Below are 20,261 nucleotides of genomic sequence, written 5' to 3' on the forward strand. Positions count from 1 at the left end.
CGGCCTCCAGCTGGCCTAGGCCCCGCCCCGCCCCCGCAGACAGAGGTCGGAGGCTGGCTGGTGCAGCGATGTTTAATGGCAATTCGTATAAACCAAGCCCATGCACAAGTAGAAAGTGCCCGTGGAGCCGGCAGGAGGCCCCCGCCGCGCTAGAGAACCACAAGCCCGGCCGTGCAGCCCTCCCCGCGGCGCCTTAAATAGATTCTTCACTATACTCTGTATGTTACAGTATGTACAAGACCCCTCCCCTCGGGGGACGGGGCGGACTCCGCAACGCGTTCCTATGTACACCACCTCCCCTTCGGCCCTGAGGTCAGTGGCCAGAGTCGGGTGATGGGGTAAGACAGGGCCAGAGAGGGAGGAAACAGACGCAAACATGCGGAGTCGGGTGGGGACACGGTCAGCCCTGAAACACGAGGGGCGTGCGCAGCGAAGGCAGTGGTGGGAACCGAGGCGGATACATTCAGAGACGCGTCGAACAAATAAATAAGGCAAGTCAGGAGGGGGCCGAGTCGGGTGCAGGCAGGAGGAGCTGGGGAGCAGGGGCAGGCAGGGCTCCGGAGGTCACAGCGGAAGATGCAGGTATGTGGGGCGCGGGTCTTCTGGAGCCAGGACCAAAAGAGACGGGGCACGACCAGGAGGGACGAGGAGAGGGGTGTGGGAGCAAGGCGTGGGGAGGAGGGAGGAGGCCTACAGAGGGCTCCAACAAAGGTGAACAGGAAAGCTGCCGACAGGGGCTCCCCCTGCCCCAGAAAGCCCTCTCCCTGTTAAGACTGCACGAGGCGCCCCCAGGGTGGTGAGAAAGGCGGTGGCCAGGTCATGTGGCCAGTCCCGGCTGGGGAAGCCCTTCCAGCTCCTGGTTCTGCTTCAGTTCCCTCATCCTGCAGAGAGAAAGATAGGAGTCAGAGGAGACTGGCGGATCAGGACGGGTGGCAACGCAAAAGCCCAGGGGGAGAAGGGATGAGTACCTGTGTCGGCAGCGCCGCAGGAATCTCATGATCTTCCGGGCGGCCTGGTCCTGCTTCTTGGTGAGAAAGGAGCCTCTGGTGAAAGAAACAAAAGATGGACCTCACAGAAGGCATCGCATGCCTTCGGCCCCCCCAGGAACCCTAGGCAGGGAATGGCAGTGAGGCATGATGATCAAGAGGATGAGTAAGGGGGAATGGCGTGGATGCAGTGGGTGGGCACAGAGGGCTGGGGCTGGGCCCTACTTGTTGCGGGCAGGCAGGGTGGCCGAAGTCCGGTGGGGAGGGCCGGGCCTGCGGCGGTAGGAGCGGTAGTGCTGCTGGATGAGCACAGCCGCTCGGCGGCTCTGCTGAAATCGCTTCTGTTCATAGTAGCTTCGGAACTTGCTCTGGATCAGGATGGCCGCCTGGGTCATCTTCTTATAGAGTGCAAACTGCAGGGGTGGGGAGGAGGGACAGGGGCTGAAATAGAGGGACGGAGACCCAAAGCCCTGAGGCTCACCCAAGTTAGGCTGATGCAAGACTCTGTAACCCACACACTCAAGGAAAGACTGAATCATCACAGACCTCACACTCAGAGCTCATGCCTAATACCTTAAGTGCAATCCAGGTCAGCTTGTGGAGAGAGAAGGGGAGTTAGGGCTCTGGCAACATTCTGGAATGGTTAGGCGTGGGTGTGGGTTGGTGGGTTGCTGGTTACACTTTTGAGGGAGAAGGGTCTCACCTGCTTGTACTTCCGGTAACAGCGCTGGATTACAGCTGCTGCTACCTCCTGCTGCTCCTTCAGCCGCCGACCCTGAAGGGAGAGAAGTCTCAGCACCTCATGACCCACATAATGGCATATCTGACTTGTCCCTTCAACTTTCCTGGGGTTCCCCTGACCCTTTACCCCATCCAAGGCCTGTCTGCACGACTACTCATCCTCCAAAAGCCCTGGGAGCCCAGTCTCCCCTGACTGGAGATTGTGTAATTCATCCTGACACCCCTGCCCCTGACCTTGTACTTTCGGAAGGCCGTCTGGATGACTCGGGCAGCCTCATACAGTTCCCGCTGCTCGTGATCTGATAGTGTCAGCAGGGCAAAATCACTTTCCATCTTGCCACTGGTGGATGCAGAGAGAAACTCTGCCCAGGAGGGTGCTGAAGGGACAGCCAGGCGACCTCGCTCAAAGGGCAGTTCGCTGTAGGCGGTAGGGAAAGAGGGTGTCATGAAGCATCTGAAGTCCCTCCTCTGCCACCTATGGATGGCTACGAAGGAAAACCACCAGCAACTGAGTCTGGAGAGTGACTTCAGAGTTCATCAGCCAGTTCAGTTCGCTTCTCCAAGGCCCTGGGGCCTCAGCCAGAATGGAGCTTTGGCTGTGGGAAAGCCAGCTTTCTCCCTTCCTCCCATCTTCCTTTGAAGAATCTGGAGGCTTTGTCCTGAGCTAGTCACCTGGGAGGGGTTGAGCTGGGGAAATGGTCCACATTCTCCAGGTAGCTGGCCAGCCAGGACATGGTCTCACTGAGCCCCACAGCCCCTGTCCGCTCCCGCATTGAGGCTCCAGCCTCGGGCAGCCCCACGAAGTCCTCTCGTTTAATCCGCTCCGGTGTGGCTTCGATGATCTGCTTGGCTAGTGAGATCATGTCCACCTGGAAGAAGGGAGAAGCTGAGTGAGTCCTTAGGGGCCCCAGCTGCCAGCTGTAACCTCAGTCCATTCCTATCTTGTTCCTTCTCTCCCTGCCAGGTGCTGCTAACCCTGTCTTTCTGGGCCACTGTTCCAGACTCATTCATTTATACTGATGGGGCTCCCACTTGGGGGTCCCTCTGTGCTGAGATGCTATGGAGAATATAGGATAAAAAGGAGATACTCCAAGTGGGGATTCAAAGCTGAACAAATGGAGGACTTGACACCCTTTCAGGCCAACCATCCACTGTCCTACCTGGGCCTGCCCCATGCCAGCTGACCAGCACATGCTCCCCATAGGCTTGGCTGTGCCCACCCCCAGCTCCCTTTCAACTCTCCAAGAACCATCCCAACACTTGCCAACTACTACCCGGATGAATGGCTCCAGTCTGGCCTTTGCTCCAGCCCTGAAGCCTATACTCCAGCACTTCCTGCTGGACACACTCAACACAACCTACTTGTGGAGTTCCCTAAGTTTTTTGTACTTAAAGTGCCACCCACTTACTCCATTAGTCTCTCTAAAGCAGGTATGTCCCCAGTCTCTATCAGAGAAGTACAAGGCTATACTTGAAGATTCACTTTCATTCCACAAGACTTTCTTAGCTTTATCATGTGCAAGCCTCCTTCCTGCATCAGATCACTGCCAAATACCCTCATCTTGCCAGCCTTACCTCTCCACACAACTCCCAGCTGCCCTCCGTCATCTTGGTTCTCCTAGAACCTTGTCCCTACATAGATCAACGGGTAACTCCTACAAACCAGCTCTAACTGAAGATATTCCCTAGAATTTTTGTTTGTTATAGAGACAGGGTCTCTTGTCCAGGCTGGAAATGCAATGGCACAGTTAGCTCACTGCAACCTCATATTCCTGGGCTCAAGGGGTTCTCCTACCTCAGCCTCCCAAGTAGCTACAACTACAGGTGTGTGCCACCATGCCTATTTTTAAAAAATTATTTTGTGTAGAGATGGGGTCTTGTTATGTTGGCCATACTGGTCTCAAGCCCCTGTTCTCAAGTGATCCTCCCACCTCGTTCTCTGAAAGTGATGGGATTACAGGGGTGAGCCACCGCACCCAGCCAGAATATTTTTTAATGCTTTTTATATTTTAAATCTTACTATTTTGTCTTTTTTTTTTTTTTTTTTTTGAGACAGAGTCTCACTCTGTCACCCAGGCTGGAGTGCAGTGGTGCAATCTCGGCTCACTGCAGCCTGTGCCTCCTGGGTTCAAGTGATTCTTGTGTCTCAGCCTCTCAAACAGCTGGGATTACAGGCACATACAACAGTGCCCAGTTAATTTTTGTATTTCTTGTAGAGACGGGGTTTCGCCATGTTGCCCAGGCTGGTCTCAAACTCCTGGCCTGAAGTGATCCACCTGCCCCGGCCACCCAAAGTGCTGGCATTACAGGCGTAAGCCACCAAGCCCGGCCAAATTTTTTTTTTCCAACATCTGTATTGTGGGACCAGCCAGAATTTTCAGCCTCCGCTGCCTCATGACTTTCAAGTCACATGGTCTGAAAGGAGCTAAGCAAAGGGCTACCTTGCCTGTCCCAAAATGAAGTAAATAGGCCCTTCCTAAACTGAAGCCAGACTTTGATTCTGCTTCATGGAAGTCGGCCTCACCCTTCCTACTCCACTTCTAGCCCCCATAACTCCATCAATATAAGCAGTACCGGGATCACATCCACAGCCTGTGGGCTGTCAGCGTCCTCTGGAGCAGCCCCATCATCTGAGGCTGGTGGGAGGGCAGGAAGGGAGGAGAGGGGCCCCTTGGAGTTGGTAGCCTCATAGTCCATGAGGAGTAGGGGGGCTTCTGGGACACCAGAGGAAAGCTGGCCTGGGGCCATGTCCTCCATAGTCATCTCAGAGGCTGGCAGAGGTGCAGGGGGGGGACTGCCATCTGGGGCACTAGAATAGGCTGACGTGACGGAGAAGGTGCCATCCGACAGCTCCGAGGGCGAGGAGACGCTGCTCAGACCTGTGTGGGGAGGGGAGAGAGTGAGGGCAGCCGGAGCCACGGCCATCCCTTGCTCAAGTCTCCTGCCTCCCCCATCCTGTTCTCGGTCCCCGTCTGTTCTTGCTTCTGTTATCTCCCATCCCTGCCTCTGTGGTTTGTCTCCTCTCTTACTCGTTTCCCACACCCTTTGGCTTTGTCCTGGCCTATCCTCCTACCTACATCCCTCTCTCCAAAAGATTAGGGCCACCCTCACCAGTGTCTGGGCTGGAGGAGGGTGGCGATAGGGCAAATGGGGGCTCCACCGAAGGCTCCTGTCTCTGTAGTTCCTCAAGGCAGCGGGCAAGGCGCACATGACCCCGGGAATGAGCCACAGACAATGGCAGACGGCCCAGAGAGTCGGGAATGCTCAGTGCCTGTCGGTTCCAACGGAAAAGGAGCACGGCAGCTTCCAGGTGTCCCAGGGCACAAGCCCACATCTGAGGAAGGGGGCGGGACAGGCGGAGACGGAGGTGGAGGTGAGGCCAGGGGCTCTTCCTCCAGGTAGTCAGGTCTTCAGACCCCAGCCCACCCCACTCCCTGCATTCCTCAGGATCTTCCTTTTCAAGGGCGGTTCCCATTGCTCCCTGCCCCATATGCGCTCAGGAATCCGTCATCCTCACCAGAGGGGTGCAAGAGAAATGATCCACGTTGAGCGGGTCAACCTCCTGCTCTAAGTCCAAGCTTCCAGTCTCCACACTCCTGGAGGGTTTGGGGGAGAGACAGCAGAGCCCAGTGAGGGAAAAAGTGGGCAAAGTAGGAACATCAGAAGTAAAGGCACTAGGAGGCAAGCTGTACAGGGCCGGTGGGAAGAGGCAGTCAAGGACACTAGTTTAAGGAGGTCAAGAAGTCAAAGTGTTGTAAGTCAGGATATGAAAGTTCCCCAAAATATAAGTCCTCTCCCAACCCCCTCCCTTCCCACAATGACCCCAACTCCCTCTTGGTAGGGCCCCAGGTCCTCCAATTCCTCTTCAGTCCCCTGACACTTCTGTCCCAGAGGCTGCCCAGCCCTCACCCAGCTGCCCTTGCTCACCGCCACTGGCTCAGGGTCTCGATGAGGCGGGCATAGCCCTGGGCAGCAGCCAGGTGCAGAAGGCTCATGCCCCGGAAGGGGCTTCCATGGGCCAGACGTTCAGGACCCTTCCAGGTGGAGCGTGGGATCATGCTTTCTACCAAGACCACTACCCGTGCTTCGAACCCAGGCCCCTGGCCTTCATCCTGCGATATACACACTCTTAGGCAGAGACCCAGGTATCTACTCCCCTGGCTTGAGATGGCCTTGGCCACCTCACATCTGTCCTCCCAGCTTCTAATTTTGCCCCCTCCCCACATGTCCCACTCTAGGATCCCATCAGTTGAAGTTCCTCTGTGGCCCGTGTCTCTTGCTCCCACAGCCACTTCCTCCAGCAGCCAGACCTCACACAATCTTGCCCATGTGCCTTCCCATCAGCTCAGATTAGTGCCATGTTCACACATGGCTTCTCCCCCTCAGAAGCCAGAGCCTTCTCTGAGCCTTAGCCCTCTTCTTTCAGAAACTTGGGACCCACAGAGATCTGAGCCCCAGTGCTCCTGACCCCTCCCCCGCCCTCTCCTTCACCTCCACCCTTCTTCAGACCAGAAATAGTCTGAAGCCCGTCATGCCAAGAGGGTGCCCAGAATAGCCACTCTCGCCACAAGGTGGGGATGGGAACAGGGTGACGTCAGGGAGAGGGAAGACAGGCTGAGGAGGCTGGGGACAGGAGAGGGAGGAGAGTCATGGGCACTAGATGTTTTCTTTAGCTGTGTCCTCCCCCTGCTCCCCACCGTAGACCACCTCCCTCCTCACAGAAGTACCTGAACTGCAGGAGCGTCAGGACCCTGGCAAGGCACCTGCCCAGCTGCTGCGATCTCTGCCATCCGCTTCTCCATCTGCTCCAGTCGCTCTAGTATGGACATCCGGAACTGGTTGTCTGAGGGGGAACGGGTATGGGAGGCTGAGTGGGCAGTCTAGGTGATGCCCTGAACACCAAAAGTAGACCTGTCCCAAGATCTGGGGATGAGGACACAGAACCATATTCTTTTATCTTCCCCAAAACAACAGCTCCTTTACCCCTTCACCTAAATAAAGCCCACCAGGACTCAGTCCTTAAACTAGGGCTGTTAATACTACCCACTGACCTAGAACCCGGATCTGGAACCAAAACTGTTTCCTTCAAGGTACAGAGGTAGTAGGATTCCCAAATGGTCATCCAGCCTGCAGATGTCCCAAATCCCACCCGCACACTCTTCCCCCCAGCCTTTTCCTAGGTAAAATGTTCTGTCAATTTTTGCAGCAGACACTAGCTTTGTCCCCCATGGTGAAGGTGAAGGATTCCAGGGTCCCTCCCTTTTAATAACCACTGCCCCAAAAAGCTCAGGGACTGTGATTTGAAAAGTACCTCCCCTTCCTCCCAGCCCCCCGCAGCTGTCCACAAAGACGATGGTGGGGGACGGAAGGTGACAGAGATGGATAGCCATATAGCCATGTCCATTTCTCCTCCTCCTCCTCCCCCCCCATATACAAATACGCACGTACACACATATCCCCCCAAGCTATATCTGTCCCCTCCTGAGATCAAACAAGGACAAGAAGGGGAGGCAGGAGGGGATCAGAGCTGTAGGAAGACAGACACAGAAACGGTGAAGGTTGGAGATGTTCTGAGATGCCAGGATAGAAGGGGATGAAGGTACACAGGTGATAGGAGGACAGAGAATGATGAACAGAAACCCAAGGAAAACAAAGGGAGGAGAGAGAGCAAAAAAGATAAAGTGAAGGAGAAGAGAGAAAGGACAAAGGAGGGCTGGGGGAAAAGTGCCAAACAAGCAGTAAGAAAGGACGATAAAAGACAGGCAAGTTAAGATATTGGTTCAAGAAGAAATGGAAAGAAGAGGGATGGAAGAGACTCATAGGAGAGATGGTAAAATGTAGATTAGACAGGGACAGAGAAATAAGGTGATGAACAGTCACAGGGCAGGACAGAGACAGAACAGGACTGAGAGACCTGGCCAGATCCCAAGGTAGGCAGACTCAAGTCAGAGACAAGCAACCCAACACACTCAGGCTTTGTGTGGGGTCCAGCTCCAAGAGTGAGGCAAAACTAAGGACCAGAGCTCCGGAGAGAGAGAAGTAAGGACAGAGGGAGACTAAGATAACACAGATGGCAGCAGAACTGAGAGAAGCCAAGAGGCAACAACAAAGACACCAAGAGGAAGAGATAGAGAAAAGCTAACCTTGAGAAAGCAGAAAGCAGCAGGTGCAGACAGAAACAATGTTCAAGGCCACAAGAGAGAGAACCAGTAACAGGAACAAAAACAATCTCAGATTTAAATAAATAAATACACACACACATACATACATGTATGTGTGTGCCTCTATGTTTGTGTTAGTACACCATGTTATTAGCAATGGATATCACTGAGAAGTAGTAGTATAGGAAATTTTTTTCTTTTTTTTTGAGATGGAGTCTCGCTCTGTCGCCCAGGCTGGAGTGCAGTGGCACAATCTTGGCTCATTGCAACCTCCGCCTCTCGGGTTCAAGCAATTCTCCTGTCTCAGCCTCCTGAGTAGCTGGGACTACAGGCACCCACCACCACGCCTGGCTAATTTTTGTATTTTTAGTGGAGACAGGGTTTCACCATATTTGTCAGGCTGGTCTCAAACTCCTGACCTCAGGTGATCCACCTGCCTTGGCCTCCCAAAGTGCTGGGATTAGAAGCACGAGCCACCGCACCCAGCCAGAAATTTTTATTTTCTATTTTGTGCTTTTGTGTAATTTCCAAATTTCTGTTAATGAACACGTCTTTATATCAGAAGAGGAAAAACAATAGAAATTTAAATATATAAGTACAGCCGGGTGTGGTGGCTCACGCCTGTAATCCCAACACTTTGGTAGACCAAGGCGGGGTGGATTGCTTGAGGTCAGGAGTTTGAGACCAGCCTGGCCAACATGGTGAAACCTCATCTCTACTAAAATCACAAAAAATTAGCCAGGCTTGGTGGCAGGCACCTGTAATCCCAGCTACTTGGGAGGCTGAGGCAGGAGGATTGCTTGAACCCGGGAGGTGGAGGTTGCAGTGACCTGAGATCGCGCCACTGCAGTTCAGCCTGGGAGACAGAGCAAGACTCCGTCTCAAAAAGGAAGAGAAAAATAAATAATAAATAAGTATATAAACTTGTGCATAGCACCTATATATTGCTCTAGACCCTGTCCCTGCCCTGCCTCTTAGCCTTCCTTGTCTGGATTCCACCCTTTGGGATAGAGAAGGCAGGTCAAGAACTGGTATAAAAATGACCCCAAGATTTATGGGGAAGAGGAGGTGAGGGAAGTTTGCTGCCACATTTAGAAATCACTAATGAAATAGGAATTGAAAAAAAAAAAGAATGGTAAAGTGGGGGCTCAGTGATGGCCACCTGAACCCTGAGTGGTCTAGGAGCATGTCATGCTTAAAGGCTGTGGGCCGGATACTTGGGTTCAGAGGGCTGGGTACTCACCGTCCAGTGACAGCCAGTCAAGTTGAGTACTAGGCAGAGACAGGAATCGGCGGGCTCGATACTCAAAGAGCACAGAAGCAGAAAGGGGCCCCTCCCGCCCTGCCACCTGCAAAGACACCAGCCCTACCTCATGGGCTGGAGAGGGTAGGATCAGCGAGAAGGGCTCTCTTTCCCTGGCTCCTTCTCTGGCTACCTGTGTCAGCCACAGACAATTATTCCATAGTTATTTCCCCTACTGCCCTGCTGTGGGCCAAGGGGCCCCTGGCTTCAGTGGCCTTGGCACTAACTGGGAAGGGAGTCCATTTGTTTGAGAACTTAATACGTACTATGGGCCAGAGATCCCTTGGATTCTAGACCCTGTAGTTGAAGATATTTGTTATTCAGCAAGAAGGTTTGGAAACTGAGGGTCAAGAGACTAGTTATGAACAATTTGATGTTGGAAAATCCTCTTGATCCCCGGATCAGAGTCTGGAAGTTATGACCCTGTTACTGAGATGGAGGAAAGGGGGGCTAGCCGCTCATGAACAGTGTCCAGTGGCCATAAGCATGGAACCAGCAGGCCCTGATCCTAAGACCAGGTGCTGAGACTTTTTCTCCCAGTCCCCAGATTCTCTGGTCTCATCCCCTTTCCTTACACACATGCTGGATGCTGCTGTAGAGACTGGGGGAGAACACACTCTTAGACAGCAAAGCTGCCAACCTGTCACTTTGGTGGTCCTTGAGGTCCCCTAGTAAGGCTGATTTTTGAGTGTAGGGTAAGGGCAAAGCTGGTGGCAAAAGGGCAGAGATGAACCTTGGCAATGAAGTCTAGACCAGTGCTGTCCAATAGAACATTTCTGCAGTGACAAGAATTTCTATATCGTCACTATCCGATAGGGTAACACGAGCCATGTGTGGCTACTGAACACTTGAAACATGGTCAGTGAGACTGGGGAAGTGAATTTTAAGTATTCTTTAACTTTAATTAATAGGCACATGTGGCTAATGGCTACCGTACTGGACAGCACAGTTGTAAAAGCCAACGTCCTTCAGTCCCAAGACTGGTTAGAGGAGACCCACATTTCTTCTTTCTCATTCGCCCTGGGTTGGAGTTGGAGACTCTGGCTCTAAGCCAGAAAGCCTGGACAGACATTAGAAATCCCTTTGGTCAATGCCTAACCTTACAGGAGGGGAAGCCAAGGACCTCAGGAAGGATCAGACTCATCTGAGGTCACTGGTTAGCTAAGGAGTAGACTTCTTGGACCAGAACCTCGATCTTCTGACACCTAAGTCTGGGCTCTTCTGCCTGCTGGGAGAGCTTGGGGCTCAACCTCAGGACTGGATGAAGTCCTTGTGCTCTCAAAACAACCCATTTGTTCCCAGTGCTTTCTGGAAGCCTGGAGGTCCTGATCTGTCCCAACTGCCCACATGTCAGTCCCTCCCCCTGCGGTTCCCAATCCTCATACCGGGACAGTAGCAGCGTAAGACACCAGGCTGGACAAGTGAGGCTGGCACTGCGATGTGATCAAAGACACAGGAGTAATGCTCAGCGGCTTCGGTCCAAGGACCTGTGATGAGCACCTTGACCCCACCCTGCAGACAGAAGTCAGAGACCATGTGACTGGAGTTGGGCGTTCCTCCCCTCACTCATTCATTTATTCAGACCCTTACAGGGTATCTACTATATGGCAGGTCCTGTGCTAGAGTCTGGGGGTCCAGGGATAGACAGGACCCAGTGGGGTGAGGTCAGTGAGTCTATCTCTCCCCAACATTCCTGCCAAGTGGTTGCCTGGTCTCTACCTGAATCTGCCAGTAGCTGGGAATTCAGGGCCTCCCCCAAAGCTACCACAGAGCTGTCACCAGAAGGAAGTTCTGTTCTTGGGCTAATTCACCCCCACTCTACTTCCTCCTTTTCCTCTCAAAGGCAGCATAAAACAGAACTTCTCCACTGCTGAAGACAGTCTTTCAGCTACTCAAAGTCTGCAATCACATCCCTGATGTTTCTTTTCTTCTCCAGGCTGCACAGCCCCAATTCCCTACCCCTGAAAACAGTCAGGAAGGGAATGAGGTCCTAGGAGACTCCAGAAACCATGCTAACACATGGAAGGGAGAGGAACAGAAAAAAGGTTAAGTTGCTGAGGACTCTGGAAACAGGAAAGCAGCTTCACTCTACATAAAAAAAGAGATTGGCGGCTGGGCACGGTGGCTCACACCTGTAATCCCAGCACTTTGGGAGGCCGAGGCAGGCAATCACCTGAGGTCAGAAGTTTGAGACCATCCTGGCCAACATGGTGAAACCCCATCTCTACTAAAAATACAAAAATTAGCCGGGCGTGGTGGCGGTCACCTGTAATCCCAGCTACTCAGGAGGCTGAGGCAGGAGAATCGTTTGAACCCGGGAGGTGGAGGTTGCAGTGAGCCAAGATTGTGCCATTGCACTCCAGCCTGGGCAACAAGAGCGAAACTGTCTCAAAAAAAAAAAAAAAAAAAAAAGAGAGAGAGATTAGGTAGAGGACTAAGAAGCCTAAGAAGCCATGAAAACTGAGGGAAACTAGGTCACGGACCACGGGGTAAGAGTTAATACAATTTGTTTTGGGGAGTCAGAAGACAAATAGGAGGGAGAAGGGAGGAGGTAAGCCTGAGTCTCACCTCTGGGTAGGACCACTCTGGGGAGAAGTCTGTGATGGTGCTAAGAGCAGGAGACAGCTGGGGGGTCGGAGCAGGGATGCTTGGAGCTTCGTCACTGATGAGTTCTCCCATAAGGTCTGGGAATGATGAAAGACTGAAGGGCTCCAGTTCACTGGCCCCAACAGGTCCTCCAAACAAGGCCTCTCCTCTTCCTACCCTGCTTGACGGCTCCAAGGGGGCAGGTGAGGGTGGGGGTGAGGGAGGGGGTGAAGGTATGGGTGGGGCAGCCCCCTGACCCTTGAGCTCCTCCCCACTGTCATCATCTTGGATGAAGAAGCAGTTTCCTCTTCTCCCACCTGCTACTGACTGTGGTGGGGGACCCCGAGCAGCTGCCTGGGGCTCCAGGGCAGCAGCAGGCTCTAGGGCAGAACAGGGGGTATGAGCGGCCTCTGCCTCGGGGAAGTCTGGGCTTACTCCCTGCCCCCCTCCATATGTCTGGCCCCTCTGGGGGCTGTTGAGAAAACGATCAGGATCAAAGGCAGGACTGGGAGGAGCTGGTGGGGCAGAAGGCTCAGTGCCTACAACCACTGCCAAACTCATGGAAGGCCTAGGATCAGCCTGGGGAGCCAAGTGCCTGGTGGGCGTCAAGCCCCCAGCCCGCTGCTCCAGTCCTGTCAGGAGGAGGATAGCAGTGCCTCCTCTTGAAGAACCCCCTCGAGAAGTGGGAGGGCTAGGTCTGATTTCTAGGGGCTCTGCAAAACCTGATGATGAGGAAGAAGAGGAAGAAGATGGGGAGGTGTGTGCCTTGGGGAGCTCTGGGGGAAGTGGGGCTATCAGTGGAGGAGGCTCTGGGGGGTGAGGGTGGGGGATAGAGGTCAGGGTTAAAGCTCGGGGCTCCACTTTGGGAGAGATGATGCGGTGTTTCGTGCTGCTGCATTTGTGGGTAAGGCTCCCAGAACCTGGAGTGGAGAGGAGTAGGAGGGGGAGGAGATAAGACATATCATTCCGCACCTTCTCTACCTTGAAGCCCTTAAAAGTATTTCCTGGGACGTCCCTATAAACCAGAGGTGTAATACTGATTGTAGCCACTGGGAGGCATCAGAAATGTCTGTTCTCTACCCCTACCCTTTATTCCCCCTCCCCCTCTCCATTTCCCCTCAAAACAAGCAGGACCAGAGGAACGCTCCAGAGAACTGAGGGCTTGGGAGAGTAGCTAAAAGCAAAAGTTAAAGGCATAGGAAAAGGACAAAAGAACAGAACCAAGGGGGTGCCAACTAGGAGGAAGGCTAAGGCTGGGTGTCACTGGTGGTGCTGAGGGGACAGGAATTGCTGAAGGTAGAAGACAGGAAGGGCAGAGGCTGCCATGACAGCTGAGTGCAAGGCTGATTCCGAGCCAGTGTGCACCCAGATGGGAACGTCTGTTCATCTGGCCCATCTTTCTGGGACATGCAAAAGACTTGCAAATCAGCATGCAAATCCCATCAAGACGGATATCCTCCTGGCTTGCGTAAGAGCAGTGTGGCTAGGTGGGAAGACAGCCAAAAGGTCAGGGAGTAACTTACCAAGCCCCCCACTGCAGAGACAGGCGTGGGTTCGGGGAGCAGCCTTGGTTGGGTGGGTGTCCAAAATCTGCTGCACCAGGTGTTCTACAGAGAACTCTTCTGTTCCATTCCCGCAGCTCCACTTGATGCCATGAACTAGAGAAGTTAGGGGAAGTGCTGTGGGATCCCCACGCAACAGGCCCCAGAGTACCTTGATGGCTCCTCCAAGCACCTGACATGCTTCAAGACTTCCGGCCAGGTGAACAGAGGCCAGCAGCCTCAAGACTGCTCAGATATGTTGCTTTAGTCCTTTCTCCGTATTCTAATACCTGAGAACACACCGGGAATCCTAGCACCCTCCCAGCTTGGAGGGAGATGATCAGCCCTCAGGCTTTGGGTCCAGAACCATGGCCCCTCTGGGAGCCCTGTTTCTACTCTCCCCTTGGAGCTCTATCCCCACCCTGCTGCCTTACACATGGGCTTCAGCTGTCCCAACAACTCCTCCCGGGACCACTTCAGCCACTCTCGACGGTCGCTGCTGATGGAACAAAAGATGGGGCTGCAGCCCTTTCCACAGTCCTCCAGGGCTGGGACGTTCAGGTAGTGCACAAGGACGATGTCAGGGTTCTGAGAGTATAAGGGGACACACAGAGCCATGGGGTCCTGAGGTCCAGGGGCTCGGCTTCCTAATCCTCACTTTCTTCCTGGGCACCCTCCTAACCTCGCCCCCAATTTCTGACTCTCTCCATCCCCAAGCCCCTTTCTCTTCTTCCCAGGCTCCTTTCCTCACTCAGAACTCAGCCATCCTTTCACTTCCTTCTTTCAGACCCGTGTCCCTCAAAGAGTCAGGAAGAGGTGGCTCCCTGGGCTCTTCCGTCCTTACCTGGAGCAGCCAGTAGCAGCGCCGATGGAATGTGGGGACGATGGAAGAGTGAACGTAGCAGCCATAGAGACACTGCCAGGAGACAGGCTGGGGTGGGGGGAGGGCTAGTCTGCTCCCCAACTCTTCCTCTGTTCAGTCCCTTTGCAGGAATCCCAATCTTTCCACCAGTTCCTCTTCAACCCTTCCCCCACCCTCGCCCCCACCTATTCCCCACCCCTTTTGAATCCCAGCAGCCCTGAGTCATAGATGAGCAGTGGGGCTGGGGCCTTATAGTGAGGACCAGATTTGAGATACGGGACTATCTAGAAACCAGAGGGCAGAGCAAGAATGCATCTGAGATGAGGGGCAATGATTTGGGGAAGAGAAACCTGTGCTGAGAGCATCATTGCTGGGATCCCTGAGGGAAACACAAGAGCAGTGAGGGGCCTGGGCATCAGTGTTCTGGAAGGGAGGCATGGCCTACGGCCTGGATAGTTGAGTCACGGAGGGAAATGGGAAGTGGAGAGTGGCCAAAGCAATGTCAGCCGACCCAAAGTGAGTGAGAAGGGAAGAGTAACTGGGAGGGGACTGAGGTGGACAATGCCACCAAGCCCAGGTCAGGCTAGAGCCCAGCTAAGGGTGGAGGAGGGCAGGCTCGGGAAGATGAGCTGAATGTCTGACTCTCTTACCTCCATGCCCTGGACCTTCAGCTTCATGTGGTCCTCTCGGGTGGTCTTCCCATCCTTCCGCTTCTTCCAGAGGTAACCATCCTTCCGATATTTCACCTTCTTGCGATTGTAGAGGATGATGGAGCCATTCTGAGGCCTGGGAAGGGAAGGGTTGCCCTGGAGTTCTGTGAACAGAACCCAGGACCCCTGCCACTCCCCCATGTTCTCAAACTTTCTCACCTTGTCTTTGGGGCACAAGACAGCCACTCATCATGCTTCTCAAAGGTGATCAGGTAGGATGCAATCTCCTGTAGGAGAGGAGGCACTCAGCTGGGCGTCTCCTTCACAGAGAGTCTCAGCCTGGCCTCTTGGTCATCCTGTCAGTGTCTCACTCTCTGCTGAGTGCTGGCAGCTAGTGGAGGATGCTTCTAGGTATCTGGACCCAGCAAGACCCACTGCCCTCCTAAGAACCCTTCTTTTGTCCTAAGACAAAAGTCTAATATTTTTTTGTGAATTATTTTACTCTCCAAAAATCTCATTCCTGTGCCCCCTTTTTTTTCTTTTGAGATGGAGTTTCACTCTTGTTGCCCAGGCTGGAGTGCAATGGCGCGATCTCAGCTCACCGCAACCTCTGCCTCCCGGGTTCAAGCAATTCTCCTGCCTCAGCCTCCCGGGTAGCTGGGATTACAGGCATGCACCACCACGCCTGGGTAATTTTGTATTTTTTTTAGTAGAGACAGGGTTTCACCATGTTGGTAAGGCTGGTCTCGAACTCCTGACCTCAGGTGATCCACCCGCCTTGGCCTCCCAAAGTGCTGGGATTACAGGCGTGAGCCACCGTGCCCAGACTTTTTTTTTTTTTCTTTTGAGGCAGAATCTTACTCTGTCACCCAGGCTGGAGTGGAATGGCATGATCTCAGCTCACTGCAACCTCCGCCCCCCAGGATCAAGCAATTCTCCTACCTCAGCCTCCAGAGTAGCTGGGATTACAGGCACTTGCCACCATGCCCAGCTAATTTTTGTATTTTTAGTAGAAACAGGGTTTCACCATGTTGGCCATGCTGGTCTCGAACTCCTGACCTCTGGTGATCCGCCTACCTCATCCTCTCAAAGTGCTGGGATTACAGGCATGAGCCACCACTCCTGGCCTCTGTGCCCCTTCCTGACTCAAAAAATTTCAGTGGTTTGACACTGCCAGGAATTTCAGATTATTTATTTATTTATTTATTTTATTTTTTTGAGACAGAGTCTCGCTCTGTCACCCAGGCTGGAGTGCAGTGGCGCCATCTCGGCTCACTGCAAGCTCTTCCTCCTGGGTTCATGCCATTCTCCTGCCTCAGCCTCCTGAGTAGCTGGGACTACAGGCGCCCACCACCACACCCGGCTAATTTTTTGTATTTTTAGTAGAGACGGGGTTTCACTGTGTTAGCTAGGATGGTCTCGATCTCCTGACCTCGTGATCCACCCACCTCAGCCTCCCAAAGTGCTGGGATTACAGGCGTGAGCCACTGCGCCTGGCAGGAGTTTCAGATTCTTTAGCCTGACTCCAAGGTTCTTCCCAACAAGGGATCAAACTTTCACTGTTCCCACTATTTACCCATATTGCTCCTACAATTCCTGCCAGATGGATCCATTGATTCCTTCCTGAACATGCTTTGAATAGTTACCTCCTGCATGTTAGTGCCCTATAAGGCAGGTACCATGTGCACACCTCTCCATATCTGGAAATCATAGCCATTCTATAAACCAAACCCCTTTTCAGATGCTCCATGAAGCCCTGCTGACCACACTGGACCTTCCTAAACGCTCTATAGCACTTACAACAATCACACATACACACATACACGCATCCTTTTACTGACAGTCCTCTTCTGACATCAAATTGATAAATATCAACAACCAACTACATACAAGGCAGTAAGTATGCAGAATACAGAAAATGTGTAACACAAGGACTGTGCCTCCTCCAGAAAGAGCCAGTATCAGTGGTGGTTAATAACAAAGGTTCCGGCCGGGCGTGGTGGCTCGTGCCTGTAATCCTAGCACTGTAGGAGGCCGAGACGGGCGGATCACTAGGTCTAGAGTTCGAGACCAGCCTGGCCAACATAGTGAAACCCCATCTCTACTAAAAATACAAAAATTAGCCAGGTGTGGTAGCGTGCCTGTAGTCCCAGCTACTCAGGAGGCTGAGGCAGGAGAATCACTTGAACCTGGGAGGCAGAGGTTGCAGTGAGCGGAGACTACACCATTGCACTCCAACCTGGGTGACAGAGTGAGACTCCATCTCAAAACAAAAAAAAAGGCCGGGCTTGGTGGCTCACACCTGTAATCCCAGCACTTGGGAAGGCCAAGACGGGACAATCACCTGAGGTCAGGAGTTTGAGACCAGCCTGACCAACATGGTGAAACCCCGTCTCTACTAAAAAATACCAAAATTAGCCAGGCGCGGTGGCTCATGCCTGTAATCCCAGCACTTTGGGAGGCCGAGGTGGGCAGATCACGAGGTCAGGAGATCGAGACCATCTGGCTAACATGGTGAAACCCCATCTCTACTAAAAATACAAAAAAATTAGCCAGGCATGGTGGCGGGTGTCTGTAGTCCCAGCTACTCCGGAGGCTGAGGCAGGAGAATGGCGTGAACCTGGGAGGCAGAGCTTGCAGTGAGCCGAGATCGCGCCACTGCACTCCAGCCTGGGCGACAGAGCGAGACTCCATCTCAAAAAAAAAAAAAAAAAAAAAAAATACAAAAATTAGCCGGGCGTGGAGGCACATGCCTGTAATCCCAGCTACCTGGGAGGCTGAGGCAGGGGAATCACTTGAATCCAGGAGGCGGGGGTTGCAGTGAGCCGAGATCGCGCCATTGCACTCCAGCCTGGGCAACAAGAGCGAGACTCCGTCTCAAAAAAAAAAAGGCCCTGGAGTAAGTTAGATAAACTATGAGGTAAATCAGTTTCCTCATCAATAACATAGGAGCAATAACAGGGCTTGCTCTATAGAACCATTAGAGGATTAAATGAGACAAGGCAGGCCAAATGTTTAGCACGGTGCCCAGTATGTAAGGAATACTTTACTGGCAGTAGCTTTTGTTTTTACCCAGGTGGCTATGCCACAGAAAAGAGGGCTCCTTCAAGATCCATGTCTTTTTTTTTTTTTTTGAGACGGAGTCTCACTCTGTCACCCAGGCTGGAGTGCAGTGGCGTGATCTCAGCTCACTGCAGCCTCCGCCTCCCTGGCTCAAGTAATTCTCCCGCCTCAGCCTCCTGAGTAGCTGGGATTACAGGCGTACATCACCACGCCTGGCTGCTTTTTGTATTTTTAGTAGAGACGGGGTTCCACCATGTTTGCCAGGCTGGTCTTGAACTCCTGACCTCAGATGATCCACCCGCCTCAGCCTCCCAAAGTGCTGGGATTACAGGCATGAGCCACCATGCCCGGCCAAGATCCATGTTTTTTATACCTCTCCTATGATCCCCAAAGATCTTAGAATGGTGCTCTGCACTTAGGAGTGTTGACAGACACGGAAAGACCCCCCACTCACCCTCCTCCAGCCTACTAGGTCTTGCTGGGCCCCAACCCCCAGCCTCCCTAGAAAACCTCATTTGTATTCCACCGTAGCCTCTCTGGAGGCAGCAGCGGGCAGCGAGGAAGACACTCCAGCAGCTTCTTGGGGAGAAAGATCTTCAGGTGGTGGCTGTTTTCTAAAGGGAATTAGAAGGGAGGGTTTAGTGTGCTACCCTGGGGCATCCCTGTGATAGTACAAGGGGAAAGGGCTGAAGGCAATACAGAGCACTGGGGAAAACTGAAACCTCACTAAGGAGAACAGAGAATCCAAGAATTAGAGGGCCACTAAAGCGTGGGGAGAACGAAAGGCTGTGGCCACATTGGGAAACTGGTTTGTGAACTTACCAGCAACCTCGGTGGTGTCCTTGGTATTCATGGTGAGGGCTCCAGGGGGCAAGGTCACCCCCGGCCTGAGGGGCCGGGGGGAGGGGGAGTCTGTGCTAGGAAGGGAGAGAACAAGGTCATGGCAGAAGCCCCCACATTAATCCAGGATGAGAAGTATGAGGTAGGGAGTGGGTATAGAACTGGGTCATAGTATCTGGGAAGGATGAGGAAAGGGAGGGAGGGGCTGACTGTGATGTGACAGTAGAAGAGAGAACCACACATGGTGCCCGGAGCCAATGAGTGAGGAGACTGGACAGGAAGAGTGAGCAGGAAGAAATGGGTTGGGGTGGGGGAGGGGGGAGAAGACTGGCAGGGCTTGGGCCTCAGAGGCCCTAAAGCTTGAGCTTTTGCACAGACTGGGGCTATGGTTGGGTCAGGTCCTGGGGGTTGGGACTCAGGCCATCCGGTCCTTGGAGGATGGTTTGGCAAGAGAGCCTGGATCCTGGGGGCAGGGCAGGAGATTCTACCTCCGGTAGAAGCTAGGCCTTTAGAAGACACGCCCTGAGTTCCTTCTCTGTTTGATTTTTCCAAGGGGAAGGGCAGATCTGATAACTGAACCTAACCTATTCTCTCCTCCAGGTTGGTTAGGACCTGATAGAATCTGGGCCAGACACCTAGATTCCCACCCTCAGGACAACCCACCCTCGGGCTGACAGCCCTCTCTACGTAGCTCCCTCTCCCCAAACGCCTCTGCCTCCCCTGGCCTCCAGGCCTAGCCTACCCCATCTACCGCTCTGGCTCCAGCCTGAGCCCCCCGCCCTCCTCGGGGAACAGATGGGAGCTGGAGGAGGCTCTCAGCACGGGCTCCGCCAGGTGTCCAGGATGGAGATGGGAGGAGGCCCGTCGGGCTCGGCTATGTGCAGTGAAGCTGGGGTTGGGGTAAGGACTCCGCCCCAGGGCGCAGGTGCGCAGTCCCGGCTAGGCAGCCTGCCAGGGTGCGGAGCGGGAGCGGGTCCTTGGGCTGCACTTGGGCGGCGCCGGATCGGACGCTTGGCACTCTGGGCAGCCCCCCGGCGGAGTGGTGGTCCCAGGAGAACCTCCGAGGTGGGAGGGTCCCGCCCGCATAGAGGGATGTTCTGGAGAAGCCGGGAGCAGAGTCCGCGGGCACGCGGTGGGCGAGGGACAGTGCAGGTGCCGGGTGCGGGGGTCTCCGCGACAGTCCCCGGCACGCGCTGGTCCGCCGTGGGGCCCTGCGGTGAGCGGCGCCCCCTGGCGCGGGGGAGGAGGACGGAAGCGGGAGGTGAGGGCGAACCGGGAAGAGGGACGGTGGTCCCCGGCGCGGCGCTCCGCGTCGGGACCTGGAGGAGCTGCGCCCCCTGGCGCGGGGGCGGAGAGGCGGGCGAGAGGCCCTGGCTCTTACCTCCCGGGGTCCCGCGGGTGACGGCGGCAGCGGCCATTCTACCCCACACCGACCCCCCCCAGCGCCGGCTAACAGCGGCGTCTAACGTCACTGCGCACGGGGCGGGGCCTCCCAATTAAGGGGATGAGGGTCAGGAAGAGAACCTGG

General features: G+C 54.0%; 1 protein-coding gene across 16 annotated transcripts; it reads right to left on the bottom strand.

The window, feature by feature from the left end:
• Nucleotides 1-58: 58 nt before the first annotated feature.
• On the bottom strand, nucleotides 59-20,208 carry CAMTA2 (calmodulin binding transcription activator 2). 16 transcript variants are annotated; one of them, XM_063798224.1, is made up of 23 exons: nucleotides 20,115-20,206; nucleotides 18,716-18,810; nucleotides 18,404-18,507; nucleotides 15,050-15,117; nucleotides 14,831-14,966; nucleotides 14,163-14,234; nucleotides 13,753-13,906; nucleotides 13,301-13,435; nucleotides 11,760-12,697; nucleotides 10,577-10,703; nucleotides 9,132-9,266; nucleotides 6,455-6,570; nucleotides 5,655-5,839; nucleotides 5,245-5,323; nucleotides 4,839-5,061; nucleotides 4,302-4,606; nucleotides 2,400-2,596; nucleotides 1,962-2,145; nucleotides 1,690-1,761; nucleotides 1,560-1,580; nucleotides 1,212-1,399; nucleotides 969-1,043; nucleotides 59-881 (listed from the first exon to the last, which is right to left on the bottom strand). In XM_063798224.1, exons 2-23 carry the CDS (start codon nucleotides 18,744-18,746, stop codon nucleotides 818-820), a joined length of 3,609 nt encoding a protein of 1,202 aa, XP_063654294.1. In that variant the 5' UTR covers nucleotides 18,747-18,810; nucleotides 20,115-20,206; the 3' UTR covers nucleotides 59-817. The 16 variants fall into 16 exon arrangements, with proteins under 16 accessions (XP_063654294.1, XP_016786798.2, XP_063654299.1 ...); XM_016931309.4 differs by having other exon boundaries at nucleotides 14,163-14,249; nucleotides 20,115-20,203; XM_063798229.1 differs by having other exon boundaries at nucleotides 18,348-18,507; nucleotides 20,115-20,180.
• Nucleotides 20,209-20,261: the final 53 nt, after the last annotated feature.

This window comes from Pan troglodytes, chromosome 19 (genome assembly GCF_028858775.2).
Source record: "Pan troglodytes isolate AG18354 chromosome 19, NHGRI_mPanTro3-v2.0_pri, whole genome shotgun sequence".
NCBI lineage: Eukaryota > Metazoa > Chordata > Mammalia > Primates > Hominidae > Pan > Pan troglodytes.

What these genes read in the sequence shown, in the direction of transcription:
- CAMTA2 (XM_016931305.4), bottom strand. An exon ending in TGAAGGTCCAGGGCATGGAG is followed by an intron (nt 14,250 to 14,830) that starts GTAAGAGAGTCA and finishes CCCCCACCCCAG; the next exon opens with CCTGTCTCCTGGCAGTGTCT. An exon ending in GCTGCTACTGGCTGCTCCAG is followed by an intron (nt 13,907 to 14,162) that starts GTAAGGACGGAA and finishes TTATACTCTCAG; the next exon opens with AACCCTGACATCGTCCTTGT.